Genomic DNA, 22,148 nt, shown 5'->3' with positions numbered 1-22,148 from the left:
TTCTCTAGGGGCAATCACTTAACTTTTTTTTTCTTTTTTCACATTTATTTGAATAGGTAATACGGGCATGACGTAAAAATTTCAAAAGGTACCACACAGCAGCTCCTCTCTCCAAAGGCAATTACTCCTACCAGTTTAGTACATCTCCTTACAGAGATATGCTATGCATATGTCAGCATATAATATTAATATTCTTTAAAATAAAGCAGAGATGGTAACAGGCTACAAACACTGTCATGCACCTTGCTTTTTCACCTAATAATGATCTCCAAGATCTTCTGTATCAGTACATAAACAACTGCTTTGTTATTTTAGGAGACTGCATAATATTCCATTGTAGGGATGGGTCGTAACAGATTTAACCAGCCCCTATGAGGGACAGTGAGGTTGATGGCAACTTTTTTTTTTTTTGGTACACGGGCCTCTCACCGTTGTGGCCTCTCCCGTTGCAGAGCACAGGCTCTGGATGCGCAGGCCCAGCGACCATGGCTCACGGGCCCAGCCGCTCCGCGGCATGCGGAATCTTCCCAGACCAGGGCACGAACCCGTGTCCCCTGCATCGGCAGGCGGACTCACAACCACTGCGCCACCAGGGAAGCCCAATGGCAACTTTTTGATATTATAGTGAAGCAGCAAAGAACCTTGTACTCTCATTTTCCTGCACACATGCCTCTACCTGTAAGGATTCCTGAGTCCAAAGATACACATTTTTGTTAATTTTGATAGATATTGATGGACTGTCTTCCAAAGAGACTGTGCTGATGTACTTGTCCACCAACTTCATACTCAATATCCTTTCTCCATACCCTCCCCAATTCTATTCAAAGATAAATCAACATTTTTGATTTTCCCTAATTGGTAAGAAATGGTATCTCTGTACTTTTACATTTGAAATGTCTTATTAGGAAGTTTGACTATCTTCACATTCTTAGTTGGCATGGCAACTGTGTCTCGCCCTTGTAGCTATTTCTTCTAGTTGTTATTTCCATAGACCTAAATAATGTACTCGTGTGGACATTTGTTGATTTACCAGCTTTAGACATTATCTATTGACTTTTGCTCCAATAAATGAGGATTTAGCGCACTTACAGTATCCTGTCTTACATGTCCTCTCTCTTTCCAACCTTCCTTCCTTCTCATTCTATTTATGAAAAAAAATATTATCGGCTTTCCACTTATGGTAGTGATATGTTTTCTTTTTAAATAGACTTTATTTTTAAGAGCAGTTTTAGACACAGTAAAATTGAGCAGAAAGTACAGAGTTCTCATAAACTCTCTGCTCCCCACCCCCCGCTCAGCCCCTCCCCCATCAACATCCCCCACCAGAGCGATCCATTTGTTGCGATAAATTGAAGCTACGTCCACACAATCTTATCACCCACAGCCCATGGTTTACGCTACGGTTCGCTCTTGGTGTTGTAAGTTCTATGGGTTTGGACAAATGTATAATAACATATACCCATCAGTATGGTACCATACACGGTATTTTCACTCTACTAAAAATTCTCTGTGCTCCGCCTATTCACCCCTCTTTCCTCCTTAATCCCTGGCAACACTGATCTTTTTACTGTCTCCATGGTTTTGCCTTTTCCAGAATGTCATACAGTCGGAATCATACAGTATGTAGTCTTTTCAGATTGACTTCTTTCACTTAGTAATATGCATTTAAGTTTCTTCCATGTGTTTTCATGGCTTGATAGTTCATTTCTTTTTAGCGGTGATTTATATTCCATTGTCTGGATGTACCACAGTTTATCCATTCACTCACTGAGGGACATCTTGGTTGCTTCCAAGTTTTGGCAATTATGGATAAAGCTGCTATAAACATCCATGTGCAGGTTTCTGTATGGACATAAGTTTTCAACTCATTTGGGTAAATACCAAGAAGCACGATTGCTGGCTTGCGTTGTAAGAGTGTATTTAGTCTTGTAAGAAACTGCTAAACTGTCTTCCATAGCGGCTGTACCATTTTGCATTCCCATCAGCAATGTACGAGAGTTCCTTTTGCTCCACATCTTCACCAGCATTTGGTGTTGTCAGTGTTCCAGATATTGGCCATTCTAACAGGTGTGTAGTGGTAGCTCATAGTTTTAATTTGCATTTCCCTAATGACATGATGTGGAGCATCTCTTCATATGCTTCTTTGCCGCCTGTATTTCTTCTTTGGTGCGTGTCTGTTTAGGTCTTTGGCTCGTTTTTAATCCAATTGTTTGTTTCCTTGTTGAGTTTTGAGAGTTCTTTGCATGTTTTGGCTAATAGTCCATTATCAAATGTGTCTTTTGCAAATATTTTCTCCCAGCCTGTGGCTTGTCTTCTCATCCTCTTTTTTAATTATTATTATACTTTTCTTGTTTTCTTTTATTTATTTATTTTATTTTCCTTTTTTGTTTTTGGCTGCGTCGGGTCTTAGTTGCAGCACACAAGATCTGTCTTTGTGGCGTGCGGGCTTCTCTCTAGTGGTGGCGTGCAGGTTTTCTCTTCTCTACATGTGGTGGCACAGGCTCCAGGGCGTGTGGGCTCTGTAGTTTGCGGCACGCAGGCTGCCTCAGTGAGGCACCAGAGCTCAGTAGTTGTGGCGCGTGGGCTTAGCTGCCCCAAGCATGTGGGATGTTAGTTCCCCCACCAGGGGTCGAACCCACGTCCCCTGCATTGGAAGGCGGATTCTTAACCAGTGGACCACCAGGGAAGTCCCTCTTCTCATCCTCTTGAGTGATACAGGTTTGTAACAAATAAATCATATAAAAATTTAAAAAATGGGTCAACTTAAGGATAAATATTCAGGAAATGATAGTTAAAGTGGTAGAAATATAGCAAAAAAGGAAGGTGTATCCAAGGGACTCGGGCAATACTGCCGATACACAAAGGGCCTGGTACACAGCCTGGCTCTCAAGCTTACCAATTATTATGCCCGTTATTACTATTTAAATAATATTGGCAGCTATCGTTGCTCTTATAATTATGGCAGACCGGCTGTTACTGTTATTAGTGCTATAACAACACACTATTGTTATCTATTATAATGCATTGTTTTGATGAAGCTCTGTATCGCTTCTAACTCCCTGGAACCTGGGGGCAATGGGATACGCTGCAGAGTTGCTGCGGTTATTATTACTGTTATCTTGATATTTCACCCCCTCAAGCCGCGCAAAGTTTTTATAGGACGAATGGGGGTGGATAACAGTTCCATGACAGGTAGGAGGTGGGTCTGGGGAGGGGTCGGGCCAGGAGCCTCCGCCCCACAATGGGGCGGGCCGCTTAGGGTCGGTCCCGGTCGGCCTGCGGTCCCCAGCCTGAGCCCGGCTATGGCCCCGTGCGGCGCGGCGCCGATCCTGCCGCTGGCGCTCGCTCTGACCGCCGTGGCCGCGGTGTCGTGGGCACGGGGACCGTCGGGCACGCTCTGGTCCCGGCAGGGCTGCGCCGCGCTGGGCCGCTGCTGCCCGGGCCGTGACCCGACCTGCGCGGCCCGCGGGCCCCCTCGCTGCTTCTGCGATCAGGCGTGCAGAGAGGTCCGGGACTGCTGCCCCGACTACGCGCGGGCCTGTCCAGGTGCGCCCCCGGGAGCACGTGGCATGGGCGGAGCTCCCAGCGCGGAGGGGAGCAGGGTACCGGGGTGCGACGGTACAAGGAAGAGAGGAAGCCGCCCTCGGAGGGGGTTCTGGACCTGGAGGGGCGCAGGAGCAAGGGGGACGGGGACGCTCAGGACACCAGGCGAAGAGTGGGGCTGGAAAGGTGCGCGCGGAGAAAGATGCTCGGGCGGGCATGGACGCCGCTGCGCGAGTCTGGGGGAGGGGGCGGAATGGAGACGGATGCGAGGAGAATAGAGGGGCGTTTGGGAGGAGAGGGTGCGAGAGGCCTCCCCTCGCGCGGGACTTGGGAGGACCGCGCGAATACGGAGGGCTCGTGGAAGAGGCGCGCGAGCCAGGCGCTCGGGTGAGGGACGCGGGGCCCCCAACAGAAATAGGCTCGTGCGGGCACTGAGGGGTGCAAGAGAGGAGGGGGCGAGAGAGAGCAGGGGGCGCACTCGCTAAGGAGGGCGCACGCGGCTGGAAGGGGTAAGAGGGAGGAGGGGGCGTATGCGATCATCAGGGCTCGTGAGGCGTGGAGGGGTTGCGAAGGCGCAGAGGGCGCTTGGGTGCCAGATTTAGCAAATAAAAATCCAAGATGCCCAGTTAAACTTAAATTTCAGTTAAATAACAAATACTTTTAAAGTATACATGTGTCCTCAATATTGCACGGGCCATACTTATATTAAAACTAATTATTTTTCTGAAATTCAAATCTAACTGGCCGTCCTGTATTTTATCTGGCAACCTTAGCTGGTGGAAGGGCGTGGGGCATAGGGAGTGCGAGTGGGATCACGCACCACATCGCGGGCAGGGAGGTCACAAGGCAGATGGAGGGGGTGTTGAGAAGCCGAGAGAAAGGCTGAAGCCTGGAGAGGGTTTGGAGTGGAGGGACGCTCAGAGCCGAGAGAGGAAACGGGCTGGGTGGTCCGGGGAGGGGCGGAAGAACTGGGTGTGTGTGTGGAACAGGTTAAAACTTAGGTGAATGAGTGGGGGGAGGTGTGAGGGGGTTGGGATGGGATGTACTGATCCCTGGGCAAGTAAAGTCCGGGCACTGGTCCCAGTGCCGGCCATGGCCACCAGACCAGGGTCTAGGTCATTCCCTCTAGAGACCCCTGCCAGAGTGGTATCCACCAGGCTTTGAAATTAGGGTCAACTTTTGTTGAGCCCCCAGTGGGGAGGACTCCATCTTTTTTAAATTCCAGGAATAACCTTTTCACACTCATTGGACACAAAATTCTGTCACCTTGTCAAGCGGATATGATCTAACTTTCCTTTGTCAGGGAGAAGAGTGATTGATTGGAGCCCTCTACCTGGAGATATCAGTGGAGCTTCCTTCAGGAACTTATATTTAAATGAAGGCAGCTTTAAAACAATTCAAAATTGAAGGGATCCAACATTTATTGATCACCAACCTACTCTGTGGGCTGGGTCTCTCATCCAACCCGATTACTGTCTCACAGCACTCTGGGGCTCTGGTCTATAATAATGTCCCTACTCAGCAGATGGGAAGAGCGTGGCTCAGAGAGGAGCGGGCTTTGGCCAGCCAAGGTGATCCAGTAGGATTTGGACCTGGCGATCCCCTTTCTTCTAGCCCCTTGCTGCTTCTCACAACTTTGAGTGGCAAATGGTGGAAATTCAGGTAGCAGAGACGAAAAAGTAATTTTGGATGTGCTGTCTTCCCAAATCATAGCAAATGAGACTCCCCCAGATTAAACTTGCAGAAGGACTATCTTGGGAATGCTTTTGTATTCATCTGCTTCTGTGCAGAGAGTGCATGCAGCCGTGTGGTCATTCAGAGTGTAGGACTGAGGTTCTTAGTTCAGCTGCACCCACAGGGTCTTCCCTGTCACACGGCAGGAGTGGGGACCCAGGAAGGGAACCAGGTAGAGGGATCAGTGATACTTTCCCACGGTTTGATCCACGCTGACAGAATCACACGATGTTATCAGCTCCCCAGGGGTTCCCGTTACATAAAGAGCTTGGGCTGGTGGGCCCAGCAGCCTCAAAGCTTTGCCCACCTCTTTGTTTTGCTCCTTTGGGAAGGTGTCAAAAAGGCAGTAGGTCTAGGATCTGCCCCCTTGTCTAGGCTGGGCAGAGCTGAGGTCTTATGGATAGACCTGGGAAAAGTTCACTTTTCCACCTCCCAGGGGAGCAGAGCAGAAGGGGACATGGGGACCAGTTAGGAGGCAAGATATGTTTTTTCATGAGTGATTTAGGCGATAAAGTTGACTAACTCCAGGAATTGATTGTGGTAGAGGGAGGTGTTGAGGATGGCTTAAAAACAAACAAACAGGACTTCCCTGGTGGCGCAGCGGTTGAGAGTCCGCCTGCCGATGCAGGGGACACGGGTTCGTGCCCCGGTCCGGGAGGATCCCACATGCCACGGGGCGGCTGGGCCCGTGAGCCATGGCCGCTGAGCCTGCGCGTCTGGAGCCTGTGCTCCGCAGCGGGAGAGGCCACAGCAGTGAGAGGTCCGCGTACCACAAAAAACAAACAAACCACTAACATTTACTGAGTACTTATTACCTGCTGGGGAGGTACTGTTTTAGGTGCTTTAAATAAATTGTCTCCTTTAAGCCTCATAACAGCCCGATGGAATAGATAGTGTTATCACGCCCATTTTACAGATGAGGCATGGAGACATGGAGAGGTAGCGAGCTACTCTGACTTGCCCAGCTATTAGGCAGTAGATCTAGGATTTGAACCCCAGCAGTCTGGCTCCAGATCACAATACCATATGGTTGCTTGAGGGTGGGAGGACTTAAGCCTGTCGCAGGAGGGAAGCTCGAGCCCTCAGGTGAAACAGGAGCCCTTGACCTTGCCCACCTTCAGTTCAATTACATTGCTGGCCACCTGCTATGTGCCCAGCTCAGCTGGGACCAGTGGGGGCCAGAAAGATGGGACTCTGGTCCCCCTCAAGCTTATATTCTATTTTTGGGCAACAGGGTGGCTTGCTCAGTTAGAGCAAGCGGAGGCTTGGAAATGATTGGTGAGGATGGGGTGGGGTCAGGAAGAGGGTGGGTCTGGAGCGGCTAGTAAAACCTTAAAGGATGGACACCATTACTTCATGTTTTTCAAGTTCCTTACTGAATGTTTTTAAGTGTTTTATGCTCCTTAATTCTTACTTCAACCCTGTAGGGATCAAAGTCCCTACTTATGCACTTATGTGTTCATTGTGCTAGTCAGTACTCTGAGGGTTGTGACACAACTCGTATTACTTAAGCTAATAAGGGGATGTATTAGGACAGGTAACTGAGAAACAATCCATGGATTCTGACTTCAGGCATGGCTGGATCCAGGGACTCCAAGGATGTCATCGGGACTCTTTCCACCTCTCAGCTCTGCTTGTGTTAGTTTCAATCTCAGGCATGCTGTCACCGAGTGTTGATAAAGACAGTACCTAGTAGCTCCAAACTGGTGTCCCTAGTGGAATGAGAGATCCTTTTCCTAGTTATTCCAGCCAAACTCCTAGGGATGGTTCTCATAGGCCCAGTTTGGGTTGCATGCTCATTCACGATCCAATAAATCACTGAGCCTAGGGAGAAGGAATGTGTCAACGGGTCATGTCTGGGTCACCTATGTACCCAATCCCAGGAGTGAGAAGGTGAGGTCGGTCCTACCCAAACTATGTGGACTGAGAGTGGGGAGGGTCGCTTCCTCAAAAGAAAACCGAGGCGGTGTTACCAGAAGATGGGGGTAAGGAGGCTGGGAGGGCAGAAATGACAGCTGCCCACTTCCAGCTGTAGCGGACCCTGCATTTCAGGGAACTCGAAGTAAAAGTGTGCTGAGACATCAAACAGGAGGAAGAGGAGGCAGGGGGTGACTGTGGATGCACTGGGGAAACACATTTTTAGCCGCTAGTGTTTACAAAAGACATTTTGTGAAAACACCTCAACAGGAGATGGAAACCAGTAAAGGATTTCAGGTGACAGGTCAGAACTGCATTCCAGAAAAATCCTTTTGCTAGACAGTGAGGAGGATGGACAGTCAGGGGGCTGGGCAGTGAGGTTCAGAGAAAAAGGTCGGGTTTGAATTGTCCAGAAAGGCATTTCCTGCTGGGCCTGGGCCTGTTGGCGGCAGGGCAGAGGGATCCAAGGGGACTGTGGGAAATTCAGCCTGGCTCCAGCAGGCTCTGCTGACATGATGTTATCTGGGTCTCCAGGGCTGGAAGAGCAACCTTAAAAGCTCCTCGCATCTCCCTCTTTTTCAGCTGCACTGATAAGCTAGAATTTCTCTTTTACTCAGAAAAAGGTGGGATGGCCTTTGTTTTGAGAAACGCTGCCATCTGGTGGTACCTTTCTGGAATGCCAACTTGCGGTCACATTTCCTTTGTGGTCGCTAAGGCACAATTTGCTCATTCAGAATTCACTGACTCTTTATTTACTGGGTCCCTATGTGTCAGGCACTGTGTTTGGTCCTGGAATTCAGCAGGGAACAAGGCCCCCGCCTCCACAGAGCTGACATTCTAGTTGAGGAGGCTGACAATATATGAATAATCACATGAACCGAGGTTGTGACCCTAGGTCTAGGTGAGGTGTGATGACAGTTCCCTGGGGGTGTCAGCTGTGCATCCTGCTTGGTGACATCACAGATGCCAGCGACATGGAAAGAATATGCGTAGGGTGGCATCTGCCTAATTTTCTGCAAAATCTCTCACCTGCCTGGCAGGGGATCATGGTGGGACTTTGGAAATTCCCTTGGTCCGGCTGCCCAGCCAGTGCCTGAATCTGGGCTGCCATCTCCTTGTCAGTTGTCCAGCCACTCTGTGAACACTGACACTAAACTCACTTTTTCTAGTAGATTTTTTTCTTTTCTTTTTAAAAAAATATTTATTTATTTATTAACTAAGAGCAGGTTGCACCGGGTCTTAGTTGTGGCTTGCTAGCTCCTTAGTTGCAGCACGTGGGCTGCTTAGTTACAGCATGCATGTGGGATCTAGTTCCTTGACCATGGATCGAACCCAGGCCCCCTGCATTGGGAGCACGGAGTCTTAACCACTGCGCCACCAGAGATGTCCCCACTAGCAGATTTTTCTATTGTAGATTATACTCTCTCACCTGGACAACTGCAGTAGCTGTTTTATTGGTTTTCCTGATTCTGCCCTGACCCCCATCCGGCAGCTAGAGACATCCTATTAAAACCTTAATAGTGATAATGTCACTCCTCTGCTCAGAACTTGGCAGTGGCTTTTCTTCATGCTTTGAATAAAGTCCAAGTTCCTTACAATAGTCATCAAGGCCCTGTATGCTATCACTGCCCGCCTCTGTCTGACATCACTTCCTGCCACTTTCCTTCCTGCTTTTTATGCTCTAGCCACACTGGCCTCCTCACTGTCCCTCCAGCATCTAACCACGACTCTGCCTCAGGCCCTTTGCACTGCCTGTTCCCTCTGCCTGGAATATTTCCCCTCAGATACCTACACAGCTCCTTCCCTTACCTCCTCAGATGACCTTTGTCATGTAGGCCCCGCTTGACCCCTCTATCTAAAACAGTTTCTTGTCGCCCTGCACCTGCCACTCTTATCCTTCTTTGGATTTTCTCAGAGCATGGATTGCTAGTTGAAATTACCTCATATATTGTATTGTTTCTTGTCTGTTTCCCCTACTGAATGTCAGCTCCTCCAGGGCAGGTGCTTTTTCTGCTTTGCTCCTCTGTGTTCCCGGCACCCGGGCCAGTGCTTGGCATATAGTAGGTCCCAAATAGTTGTTGAATAAATGCAGAGAGTCCCCTGTTGTATTGAGTGTTTACTATCTTCCTAGTGCTGCACATCTGTCATTGCACCAATTCTGTGAGACTATAGCTGGAATCCAAGCTTGTGTGACCAGCGTCTTGGCTTGACTCAGATATTCAGTCTCCTTAAGCCCTACTTGCCTCTTCTGTGAGATGGATTTGACAATAACGCAAATACATACATATATATATATATGTAGGAGTTGGGGTTCTGGCGAGTGACAGGTGGTACGCCCAGAAGAGTTGAATGGAACATAATTTGACAAGGGTTCCATTCGCTATGGTGCGGGCAGGGGAAGTGGTGTTATAGGAGCCTGGTGAGGGCAGGATCCATGGCTGAGGGGCCCCTCCATGCAGGACTGAGGGTGAGGTGGGTGGAAGGGCAATAAACACCTGGGCTGCACTCTCCTCCCCATGGGTGCCTCACTGGCTAAACTCAATCAGCGGCCAGGGGGCCTCTCTGATGCACAGGCTTCCCTGGGGGGCAGAGGGCACAAAGAAGGACCCTAAAGTTGTGGTGAGGATTACATGAAGTCCGGGACTTGACCTGCCTGGTCCAGCAGCAGTGACATAATTGACATCGTTATTAGGTGGGTGTTGAAAGCAATAGATGATTGTTCTGCTGTCGTACTTCATTTCCTCCTTCCCTCCTCCCCCTGAGCATTTCAACTCTGCTCAGAGTTGAGAGCCATGCAAGGAGTATGTGACTTCCTGAGGTGCCAGAAGCAACACTGTCTGTGTTTACAACACAATCACCTCCTTCCCTCAGTTCAAGAATATACACTTTTTTTTTTCTTCGCATTTTCAAGTTGCTGAACTAGGATATGTCTCATAGCCGGTGAATGTTTGTCATGAGGACAGACCTGGTCTTTCTTGTTCCCCACGGTGTCTCCAGCACCGAGGACAGTGCCCAGCTCACAGGAGATGCTCGGTAAATGTTTGTGGAATGAGTCCACTAATTCTGACAGCAGTAGTGCCCTGTGTGTTCACAAGTGTCTCTGTGTGTGTGTGTGTGTGTGTGTGTGTGTGTGTGTGAGAGAGAGAGAGAGAGAGAGAGAGAGAGAGAGAGAGAGAGAGAGAGAGAGAGAGAGAGAGACTGTCAAGGCCTGTTAAGAAACGCTTGACAATTTCTTTTTTTTTTTTTAATATTTAGTTAGTTTGGCTGCACTGGGTCTTAGTTGTGGCACGCGGGATCTTCTAGTTGTAGCATGAGAGCTCTTAGTTGCAGCATGTGGACTTAGTTGCGGCATGCATACAGGATCTAGTCCCCGACCAGGGATCAAACCCGGGCCGCCTGCATTTGGAGCATGCAGTCTTACCCACTGGACCACCAGGGAAGTCCATGGCTTGACAATTTCTTGTCAAGAAATTCTCTCCCTGGGGAAAGTCTGAAGATCCCACGTTTTGGCCAGATGGCCTTCCCTGTCTGGTTTGGCCCAGTCCTGGTCTGGGACTGTGGACTTGGGTGAAGAAGCTGAAGGTCTTAAAGGCCACATCATCAGAAAATACCTACTCACTGGGCCCCTGACTGTGGTAGCACAGGGAGCATCTCATGGACATGGACGCCCAGCAACTCCCTTCTTTTTTTATGGTGGAATATTTCAGACCTAGCCCAATGTGGAGAGAACAATATAATAAACCCTCATGAAAAGCTAAGAAATAAGCCTAGATGAATACCACTGGAGCTTCTGCATTCCTGCCCTTCCTCCTCAGAGGTAACTGCTATGCTGAATTTGGTATTTATAATTCCCGCAGAGGGGTGTGTGTGTGTGTGTGTATATATATATACACACACATATATATATTCAATGTATATAAAATATATACAGTCAGTTCTCATGATGGATGGTAGTTACAGTCTATAAAATCCCCATGAACACTGAATTGACAAGTACTGAACCGTTGCTCCTAGGGGAAATATGTACACACCTATCTCACACAGATTATAATCTTAAATCCTAAAAACAACTCATTCTCGTAGATTCTCTTTTAAAAAAGGGAAGAACAAGATTCAGAGGTATTAAGTGACTGGCCCGAGAGTGCCCCACTAACAGATGTCAGAGCTGGAATTCAAACCCCGTCCTCCTGGTCCCAGAGCTGGAGCTCCTTGAACTGCACCACACAGCCACTGGCTCCCTCCATCCAAGAAGGCAGATCGGGGCCTCGTTTGACCTCAGCTGCAAATGTGCATGTTGGGTGACTCCGAATTTTTGCTGTTCTGCGTATGTCTGTGCATGACTACAAAAGCGCCTCAGATATTGGTTCGGGGGTTACAAATCAATTTTTAGCAAATAGGTAAATTCACAAATACCAAATCTGTGAATAGTGTAGATTGACATATATATACTTAGGTATATATATCAATACAATATCATATATATGTGATATATACATATCATATCATATGTAATATGATCATATATATGTAATCATATATATGTAATAGTATCATATATATGTAATATATGTATTATATGTATATATAATATACATATATTACATATAATACATATGTATTATATGTATATATATGTAATATATATATTACCTATATGAGTTCTTAAACACTATATAGCATTCTTTTTCATTTTTTAAGACTGTATCTAAATAGTATCACACCAGAAATAGCTTCTGCAAGAGGCTTCTTTCCATCCACGTTGTTGCTAGTGTAGTCATGGTTCGCTTCACGGCGGCAGAGGAATAGCTAGTGTTTACTGAGCACTTGCTGTGTGCCAGGAGTGAACGCTTTATACGTCACATCTGGTTGAATCCTCAAGGCCACACTATCAGGTGAATACTATTCTCATACCCATTTGACAGGGGAAGAAACTGAGGCACAGGGAGGTGAAATCAGTTGTCATAAGTGCCTAGGAAATGTTAATTGGAGGAATGGGTGATGGAAACCACTGGAATGATTGCCAACAGGATGATGGGTAAATAGAACGTGGAATTCTAAGTTTAGGTAGACGTATACGTCTACCAAATTTGTCATAGAGAAACTTTTAAGGCACACGTGGATTCAGGTTTGCAGAAGTTCTGGTGCTCACTGTGGTGCTTTGGGGGGTTCGGCTTGTGGGGAAGGTGGACAAGACCTGGCCGCTGCCCAAATTCCGTAGCAGTTGTCCTTGGAGACGCCACCTTCTCTTCCAGCGGTCTCCTGCGTCGTGGCAGAGTGGAGCAGCTGGAGTCGCTGTGTCAAGCCCTGCCAGGTCTCTTACCGTCTCCGCCAAAGGCATGTCCTGCAGGAGCCAAGAAACGGGGGTGCTCCCTGCCCCCCACTGGAAGAACGGGCTGGCTGCGTGGAGTACTGGAACCACCAGGGGGTGGAGTGCCAACAGTCCTTGCGTGAGTTGGGGTGGCCTTGGGGGTGGCTGTCAGAGGGAAGAGCCTGCCCGGACCGCAGGGCCCTCCGTAAGTTTCCGTGTGGGGTCTGAGAAGGTGAGGTGAGAAGCTCTGACTTCCTCTGGGCATCTCGATGTCTTCTTTCTGCTCATCTCCCATTGTGAATCAGTCAGGGCTTTGTTTAAATGAAGATGACAGGAAACCCATTTTAAACTGACCTGAGCAAAAATGTGTGGCTCATGTAACTAAGATCTCAGGGTCTGCATTCAGGCATGCCTGGATCTAGGAGCTCAAGCAATGTTGCCAGGAACCTATCTCCATCTCTCAGTTCTGTTTTCTAATGAGTTGGTCTCATTCTCAGGTAGGCATTCCCCCTGTAATGGTCTTTGATAGTTCCAGGCTTCCCTGCAACCAGCCTAGCAGCTGGAAGAAAAGGCCTCTTTCCCCTTAGTTTCAGCACATGTCCTTCGTTTCACCAAACCTTACCGCGGTGTCACCCTCCTGTTTTAAATTCTCCACTAGGTATCCCGCACCCTCGTGAAGCCCAAACTCATCATCATGGTCTATAAGCTCAAGTGCTCTGGCTCTTACCTCCTGTGACCTCACCTTCCTTCTTCTGTCTACATTTTAAAGGATGATTCTGTTCACTGTGGGGACAGGAGACTGAAAGGGGTCAGAGGGCAGCGGGGAGGCCAGGGAAGAGGTGACTGCAGTGGTACAGGCAAGAGAGGAAGGTGTCTGGACCAGGATGGTGGCAGTGGGGTGATGAAAGAGGGAATGTCATTTCCTCTGCCTGAAATCCTCCTCCCTCTCCTTTGCCACCCACATCTAACTTGCCTGGTTCATCGCTTCCTGTGTAGATGTCAGTTTTCTCCCGGAAGATTTTCCTGACTGCCCCTACTACTGCCCCTACATGCCATCTGCCATGCACTTGGCCACATTACTTGACTCTGTGAGGCCAGTGTTACTATGCATTTTACAGAAGGGGAAACCAAGGCTCAGGGAGGCACAACACCTGCCCAAGATACATGGCTCATCGTGCATCATTTTGTTCAACGCTGACAATAACCGTATGATATAGGTTCTAGTATTATACTCATTTTTTTTTTTTTTTTTTTTTTTTTTTTTTTTTTTTGCGGTACGTGGGCCTCTCACTGCTGTGGCCTCTACCGTTGTGGAGCACAGGCTCCGGACGCGCAGGCTCAGCGGCCATGGCTCACGGGCCCAACCGCTCCGCGGTATGTGGGATCTTCCTGGGCTGGGGCACGAACCCGCGTCCCCTGCATCGGCAGGCGGACTCTCAACCACTGTGCCACCAGAGAAGCCCTAGTATTATACTCATTTTGCTGATGAGGAGACTGAGGCTCTGAAAGGACCAAGATCACTGAGATGTAAAAGGGGGAGCTGGAACCAGAATCTGGGCTTCTCTGGGGCTCTCCTCACTGCTCTAGGCTACGCCCAAAGCAGCACTGGATGTTGGAAGAGAAGAGAAAAGGGAAGTTGTGTATTAAGTGTGTTACCTTCTCTCGATCACAAGCATTAATTAGTTCAATACCATATCTTTGATTCAGCCCCATCACTCAGAATGGGCAGGGGTAGGGACATCTTTGGGCTCTTTTTCCGCCTAAGGAATCACCAACCTCTCATGGACTGACCCTCAATTCTCCTCTGTGTTCTCCTCTGTCTGCTCCAGGAAGGAAGAGGCTTGGAAGTTGGCCCAACAAGATAATTTTATTAATTCATTTATCTGTCCATACCTCTGTCCCCCTTTTCTTCCATCCTTACATTTTCCCACCTATTCATTCATCTATGCGTCTGGTTCTTTTATCCCTTCATCTGTCCATCGACCTATCATGTCTTCATCCATCCTTCTTTCCATTCATCATCTCTGTCCTTTTTTCCATCCTCCCATCTTCCCATTTACTCATCACCCATCCATTCTTCCTTTCTTATATCATTTCAGCCACCCATCCATCCATTCAGTTATTAACTCATCTCTTTTTTTCTCACTCACTCACTTATTCATTCATCAAAATCATTCATTTGAAGAACTTTTTATTGAGACTCACTATACAACCCACTGTGCTAGGCCCTGAATCTAAGAGATAAATATGATCCTGCCTCCATCATTGCATAAGGGGTACTTGTGGGGACTATCTACCCAGTTACAAGACCCCACAGTCTCCTTAGGGCTACCATAGACATGCCTCTGACACCAGGAGTACCTAATCGTGCTTCCTGTGGTGTCATAGCCTTGGGGGCGGTGGTGCTGGGCTACCTGACTGTTTTCTCCTTGGCCCACAGTCCCTGCTCTGATAACCACAGGCAGCTACGGGAAAGAACGAGAAAAGCGAGGTGTCCCCAAGAAGCAGGAGACAATAGGGTAAGTGGAAGCAAATGAACCCAAAGTCAAACTCAGATTTGTGAACATTTTTCCTTGGATTAGACTTTCATCATGTTTCTCTCTTCTTTTTTTTTTTTTTTTTTTTTTTTGCGGTACATGGGCCTCTCACTGTTGTGGCCTCTCCCGTTGCGGAGCACAGGCTCTGGACGCACAGGCCCAGCGGCCATGGCTCATGGGCCCAGCCGCTCCGCGGCACATGGGATCTTCCCAGACCGGGGCACGAACCCGTGTCCCCTGCACTGGAAGACGGACTCTCAGCCACTGCGCCACCAGGGAAGCCCTCTCTCTTCCTTTAACATCTCCCCATTTCTTGTCCTGTTACATTTGTAAACCCATGAACATGAACTTTGAGTCCTTAATGCCTGGTCTCTATTCAGCTTCATTCACTTACTCATTCACTCAGTGTTTGTTGTTTATACGACAGGTATGTTTATGTTTTTTATATGCGTTAGGCCTTGGGTCTACAGCAAGGAAGAGAAAAGGACAGAAATACTTGTCCTCATGGAGTCAGACAATAAACAAACACATAGCCTGTCAAATGGTGCTAAGTGCTATGGAGAAAAATGAAGCAGGGAAGAGGGTGGGTGTGCCAGGGACATCCTTGTTTAGAGGAACTAAGATATTGAAGAGGTTATCTGGGGGAAGAGCATGACTGGCAGAGGGACTAGCAAGTGCAAAAGTCCTGAGGCAGGACATGCCCGGTGTTCAGGGATCAGCAAGTAGTTCAGGCTGGAATTCAGGGAGAGTGAGAGAGAGTAGGAAATATGATATATTGGGGGGAGGGGGGTGGTCAGATCACACAGGGTCTATAGGCTGTGGTGGGAAGTTGGGTACTTTCTCTGCATGAGATGGAGTCATGGGAGGGTTTTGGGCAGAGGAATGACAGGATCTGACTTAGGTTTTCACAGGGTCCCTTTGGATACTATTTGGAGAATGGATCGTAGAGAGGCAAGGAGGGAACCAGGGAGACCAATGCGGGGCCTACAGCAATGGTCCACATGAGAAATGAAGGTGGTTTGGACCAGGGTGGTAGCCCTGTGCCTTTGAAGGGTGGATTTCAGGGACTGGAGTCAGACAGTGTGTTGCCGATGGTGGTGATGAGGTCAAGCATCTAGGACAGTGCCTGGCACATGACAGATACTCAACAAATATTAATTGAAAGAATAAGGTCTGAACTAAGGCAGTGCTAAGGGAGATGGAGAGGAGAGCTCTATTTGCTAGGATTCCTTTCACGGCAAGGCACAGAAACTCAGCTCAAACTGGCTCAGGTGAAAAGGAGAATTATTGGTTCCTATAACTGAGAGGGAAGTTTTGAAATAATATTACTTCAAGCATGAACTGGAGCCAAGAGGTCAAATATTATCAGGACTCCCTCTCCCCTTTCTGCCTTCATATACTGGCTTCATTCTCAAGCAGGCTCTCTCCCTGTAGTAGCCAAGATGCCCACGGGCAGCCCCACATCCTCCCAGCTTAGCAGCCCCAGCTGACGGGGTCCTTCCTCCCAGTCTCATTGTGTAATTTCTGGAGGAGGTTGATTGGTCCTGCTTGGATCCTAGGCCCATCCCTGAACCAATCACTGTGACCCAGATGATGGGACCTCTGATTGGTCAGCTTGAATCATCTGTCCACTCTAGGGGCAGGTATGGGGAGCCAGGACCAGGCATCCTGATTGATTGCCCCTCCAAGACCACGTAGGGTGAGGACAAGAGTTCCCCAAATAAACCACCAAAAGAGCAAGAGAAAGAACGTTGGGAAGGCGAAAATTCCAATTATCACAGGCTTCTGGCAAGGACAGGTTCCTGAGGCGTTCTGGGGCAGCTGAGAGGAAAGGGCTCTGGGCCGGCTTTGGGCTGTTCCTGGAAGAAAACTGTCCATTCCTTGGGCTTCCCAGAGGCTGCAGCCACCAGGGGGCAGCAGCCCCACACAATAACCTCCCGGGGTCCTTGACAAGCTGCATCTCTTGCAGCAGGGAGTGCCATTTACCACTACTTGTAGAAAAAGTTGGGTCGAAGTAAAATTTTAGCAAATTGGGTCTTAATTCAGATACTCCAGAATGGGACAGTTATTTAAATAATTCTTGCAGTGACTCTTTTCTGTAAAATAGGATCTTTTGCAAAATGTGGTGGAGTGCTTATTGAGGCTTTTGGGGTTAGGCGGTTCCATTTTAGGCACTACCACTTATTAGCTGTGTGACTCTGGGCAAGTTATCTTTCTGCTCCTCGGTTTCCTAATCTGTAAGCTGGGGCCAAGATCTACCTTGCAGGGTTTCCCTATTCCATTGGACCAAATGATTCGGCAAATTTTTGTCGAGCCAGGTCCTAGTCTAGGACTTGGACACAACAGTGAACAAAACAGATACAAATTCCTGCCTTTGTGGAGCTGACATTACTGCGGGGGAGAGAGATGAGAAGTAAACAATATAATCTTTCGGATAAGGTGTTTGAAGAACTGACCCATGGAAGCCCTCAATGATGTTAACTTGAAAAAGCAGGAGCCAAGTCTAATGGATGCAGATTGAGTTGCCCAAAAGGTTTCTTCTGTAGCAGGGAGAAATTGTATCAACCTGAGCCTGCATAGGGCTAGGTACACAGTAGGTGCTCCGTAAATGCTCACAGGTGTTTGGGGTGGTGTCTTCCTGTGTGGCTGCAGGTACTGTGTCCAGTTCCGGCTGGGGCCCGTTCCAGGGAGCTGCCAGCAGGTGAGGGCGCCCCATGCCCAGTGGACAAGGTATCTGATCCAGGGCCACACAGTTTGTGTGAGGTGTGAGTGGCCTGCCCAGGATGCCAAGAGCCGGCGCTGCTACGGGGATGGTGGAGGGGCCGGAGGGTAAGCCATGGGACTCGGGCATGGGGAAGTGCGACTGTAGAGCCTGGGGCCTCTCTGCAGCCTGAGAGATGAAGGTGCACAGGGAGTGGGAGCCTGTTTCCTGGCCAGGGCAGGGCGCAGGAGGATTCTGATCCCAGTGTCTGAGGAGGAGCAGCTCCTGCCATTTCCAGCTGTGTGACCTTGGGCGATCTCATAACCTCTCTGAACCTCAATTTCCTTATCTGAAAATGCAGATAATAAGAGGACCTCCTCATGGGGCAATGATGAAAGTGAAGTTAGATTGTGCAAGTTGAAGACTTAGCATAGCTCCTGACATCCAGAAAGTACTCAAGAAAAGGGAGCTGGTTTCATTGTTGAATCCTTACAATTCCCTTAAAAGCCAAGTTTGGTTACCCTCATTTTATAGATGGGGCAACAGAGGCTCAGAGAGGCATTGTGACTTAGTCAAGGTCACACAGGATTTGACCCAGATTTGGCTGTTATCATCCCCCTAGACTCCTCCCACAAGGGCAGATGTCTTGGAAAGCACTTAGCATTACGATAGTAGCTAAAGTTTATTGAGTGCCTACTATGTGCCAAGCATTATTCTAAGCTCTATATTCATTCATTCATTCAATACATATTTGTTGAGCACTTACCATTGAGCATGTGCCAGACAATGTTTTGGGTACTGGGGAGATGCAGTGAACAAAGGAGCTGTGGTCCTTCTCTTATGGAGACACATTCTGCTCTGAGGAGGCAGACATTAGGCAAGTAAACCTGTAATTTGTCAGATGGGAGATAAGTGTTAGGGAAAGAAAGCAGAATCGGGGAAGTTCTGGGGATTTTTTTTTTTTTTTTTTAAGGAAGGTGACACTAAGGAAGTGACATTTGAACAGAGTTCAGAAGGAAATGAGGGAGGTAGACATGTGGAGGTTTGGGGGAAGGGTATTCCAGGCAGAGGGAACAGCAAGTGCAAAAGCCCTGAGGCGGGAGCATGCCACCATTGAGGCTGGCGTGGAATTAGCAAGGGGGAGCGTGGAAGGAGGTGAGGACACATTGACACACAGGATGCCCTTGAAACATTCCAAGAGCCCAAAGTGGATACTTTCGGGATCCTCTTCTTCTAGATGAGGAGACTGATTCACAAAGAGGTGCCCGAGGTCACACACCTAGCAAGTGGCAGAAACAGGCTTTGAACCTAAATTTCTCAGACTCCTTGGCCAAGCTCTAAAGACAAGTCTAGACTGTTTTCCACTGACTGTACTTTTCCATGCAGGGATTATTAGACTGTAGGAACAAGAGCTCTCTCTGGGGTCTCTCCAGGGAGTTCTCCCATTTCTAAGGATGTTAGTTTCCTGACTTTTAAAATTGAGCAGCCCTGCTCACTGTAAACCTAGAGCAGGGAATGCCAGTGCCTGTTGGGGTGTTAGGGACAGATGTATCTGAACGAGAGGCATTGGGACTGCACAGATCTGGGTTCAAACCCCACTTCTGGCCCTTACTAGGTATGTGACTCTGGGCAAACCCTTCTTACCCTGACAGTCCCCACTACTCAGATGGTGGGAAGGATCCTGAGCCCTTTGCACAGCACCTGGCTCCTCATAGATGCTTAGTAGTGGAAGCTGCTCTTGTCATGTTTAACCTATAAAATGGGTATAATAATATATGTACTTTGTGAAAATGACATATGATAAATGTGATGAACCTGGCACATAGTAGGTGCCCAATAAATAAATGGCAGACAATAGGGAGGCCCTCTCAACCAACCTTCCTCCAACCTCTCCCCTCCACCACTTACTCGTCCTAGACCTGAGATTCTACCATTAGAGATTCATTCTTTGGACTAGATGCTCACTTATTAGAGCCTCAGTTTACTTATCCATCTTTGAATAAGCCTTTCTAGCCCTAAAACTCTGATTAATCCCAAACTTCTCTTTTTGGATGCAAATACTCCAGGAACATGGCACTTTGGTGAGGCTGAGATGAGGGTCACAGGGACTGCTGCCTCTACCAGGCATGGGTAGAGATGGAAAGCAGAGCCAGGTCTGTGCCAGGCAGGGGCATCTTTCTCTGCTCCCACCCCAGCCAGGCCAGGCTCACAGAACAGGTGACGGAAGGTCTGATTGGGGGCATGAGCTCACCAGGCAGGACTGGGCAGAGGAGGAGGATCAAAGTGAGGATGGAGAATCGAGCTGCCAGCCAGATTCTTTCCGTGGGCAGCTGGTGAGGGCGGGCATGCAAAGGGCCCAGCCCCGGGGAGGGTTAGCCTGCCATTTGAGGATTTTAGGACGGTTTATTTAGCATGAGAAGTGTCTCTGAGTTTGGGACAAGCAGAAGGAATACCTGCTATAGTCATGCACCTACTGTGTGCTGGGCACCAAGTGGGTGCTTTAGATGTGAGCTCCCACTCAAGCCTCACAAGCCCTGTTGAGACAAGGGACATTCATTCCATTTTATACACTGAGGATGGCAATAACAATGGTAACTTTAAATGCTATCGTTTGTGAAGTGCCTATTAGGTGCGAGGCACTGTGCTTAGAAGCTTAGAACAGTGCCTGGCACATAAGACAATCTGTGTGTGTTATTATTGCCATTATTTGCATTTTTAAAAGATGTGAATTATACCTACAGAGAATTGGCTAAAACATATATGAACAGGTTAATAAATGTTTGCAAAGAGGACACATCTGGGTAGTCACCACCCAGGCAAGGAACAGAACCTGGCTAGCCCCGCAGTCCCACCCCCAACCGCAGCCCCTCCCCTCCCCATAGAGGAGACCACCATCCCGACTTTTATGGTAATCCACTGTACAGTTTTCTTTATAGCTTTACTCAACTCGGTGCAGATCCCTAAACACTACAGTTTAAATTCCCCCCCCCCAAACTTCACATATATAAAGTGGTACAGGATGTACCTTTTAGAATTCGACTTCCTTTGCTCGACATGCGGTTTGCAAGGTCCGTGCACGTGGCTGCCTTGTAGCACTGGATGGTTCATTCTTGTTGCTGAAATGGTTAGCTATTATTGTCATGATCATTTTTACTTTCTCTGCACACAGCATCTCATCAAACCCTCCCAACACTTCAGAGGGGTGGAGATTATAGTTATTTGTTATTCATTGAAGAGTCAGAGGCTCCTAGCAGCTGGGTCATGAACCTCCCCACCCCACCATTCCAAAACCTTTCTTAATCACTCCACTCTGTTGCCTCCCAACAGGAGGGAAAGGGGGGTGCAGGGAGGTTAAGGATGTCTTAGTGTCACCAGACCCTAAGAGCCAAGTCTGGATTGCCCCGGGTGGCCTCTAGGGTCAGCAGTTCTGCGGCCAGCCCAACTTCTTCATCAGGCACCGTAGACACAGGGCCCAGTGCCCACACATGTTCAGGCTCCACAAAAATGCTTTAATTTTATCCTCTTAAAATCAGAAGAAATAAGATGTAATAGTGGTGAAGATCTGATACTGACTCCAGCCCGGATTATATTTATCTTTTTATAATGCAGTTGTAAATTTTGATTTAAAACATTTTTGCATGGAGAAGGGGCCCCTGAAAGCAAATAGCCCTGGCGCCCAGGGGAGTCATGACGCCGCTGAAGCAGCCCCATGTCTTGCAGGCACCAGCTGTCGCTGTGGCAAGCAGCCGGCCACCCCCGGTGCCGAGGGACCTGGGAGAGGCTTGGGCAGCTCCGGGACTGTTCCTGCCCCGAGGTCCACAGCCTCGTCTTCCTCTAGCAGCGATGACCCCCGTCTGTCCAGAGCCCTTCTTTCCAAAGCCTCCCTGGGTGGCAGGGAAACCCCCAGGGCTTGGGATCCTCCAAGACGAGGGAGTGGGGAGAAACCTGCACATTTGAGACTGAAGGAACAAGCCTTGTCCTTATGCTGACACTGAAAATAGCTTTATGTTTCCACTGGGTACCAGCTGAGTCACAGCCTTACTGCCATCTCCCTCTAGTTCAGGGCTTCCCAAATTTCATCTCCTAAATACACCCTTCTCCATTTTGCCTTATTTTCCTTACCTGTACCTTTTTCTTTTTGACACCCCACCTCACTCACCCTTTTTTTTTTACTTAAATAAATTTTTTTAAAAGGAAGCTTATACTTACATATATGTGTATAAATAGGAAATGTTTTTTTAAAAAAATCACAACTAGAAATGAAAATAAATAACAGTAGCAAACATTTATTAAGGTACAAGTACTGTAGGTACAGTGTGCCAAGCCCTGTCCTGGCCCTTTACACATACCGACTCACTGGATTCTGAGTTAGGTGCAGTTATTATCCCCATTTTACATGGGCCGAAAC

At 48.2% G+C, this 22,148-nt stretch overlaps 1 protein-coding gene across 1 annotated transcript; it reads left to right on the top strand.

The window, feature by feature from the left end:
* Positions 1–3,302: 3,302 nt before the first annotated feature.
* Positions 3,303–21,578, top strand: LOC132505625 (somatomedin-B and thrombospondin type-1 domain-containing protein-like). The gene is made up of 5 exons (XM_060123785.1): positions 3,303–3,546; positions 12,447–12,641; positions 14,943–15,021; positions 17,692–17,868; positions 21,461–21,578. Exons 1-5 carry the CDS (start codon positions 3,303–3,305, stop codon positions 21,576–21,578), a joined length of 813 nt encoding a protein of 270 aa, XP_059979768.1.
* The last annotated feature ends 570 nt before the right edge of the window (positions 21,579–22,148 follow it).

Source organism: Lagenorhynchus albirostris, chromosome 15, assembly GCF_949774975.1.
Source record: "Lagenorhynchus albirostris chromosome 15, mLagAlb1.1, whole genome shotgun sequence".
NCBI lineage: Eukaryota > Metazoa > Chordata > Mammalia > Artiodactyla > Delphinidae > Lagenorhynchus > Lagenorhynchus albirostris.
This window is presented reverse-complemented; position numbering and strand designations above follow the sequence as displayed.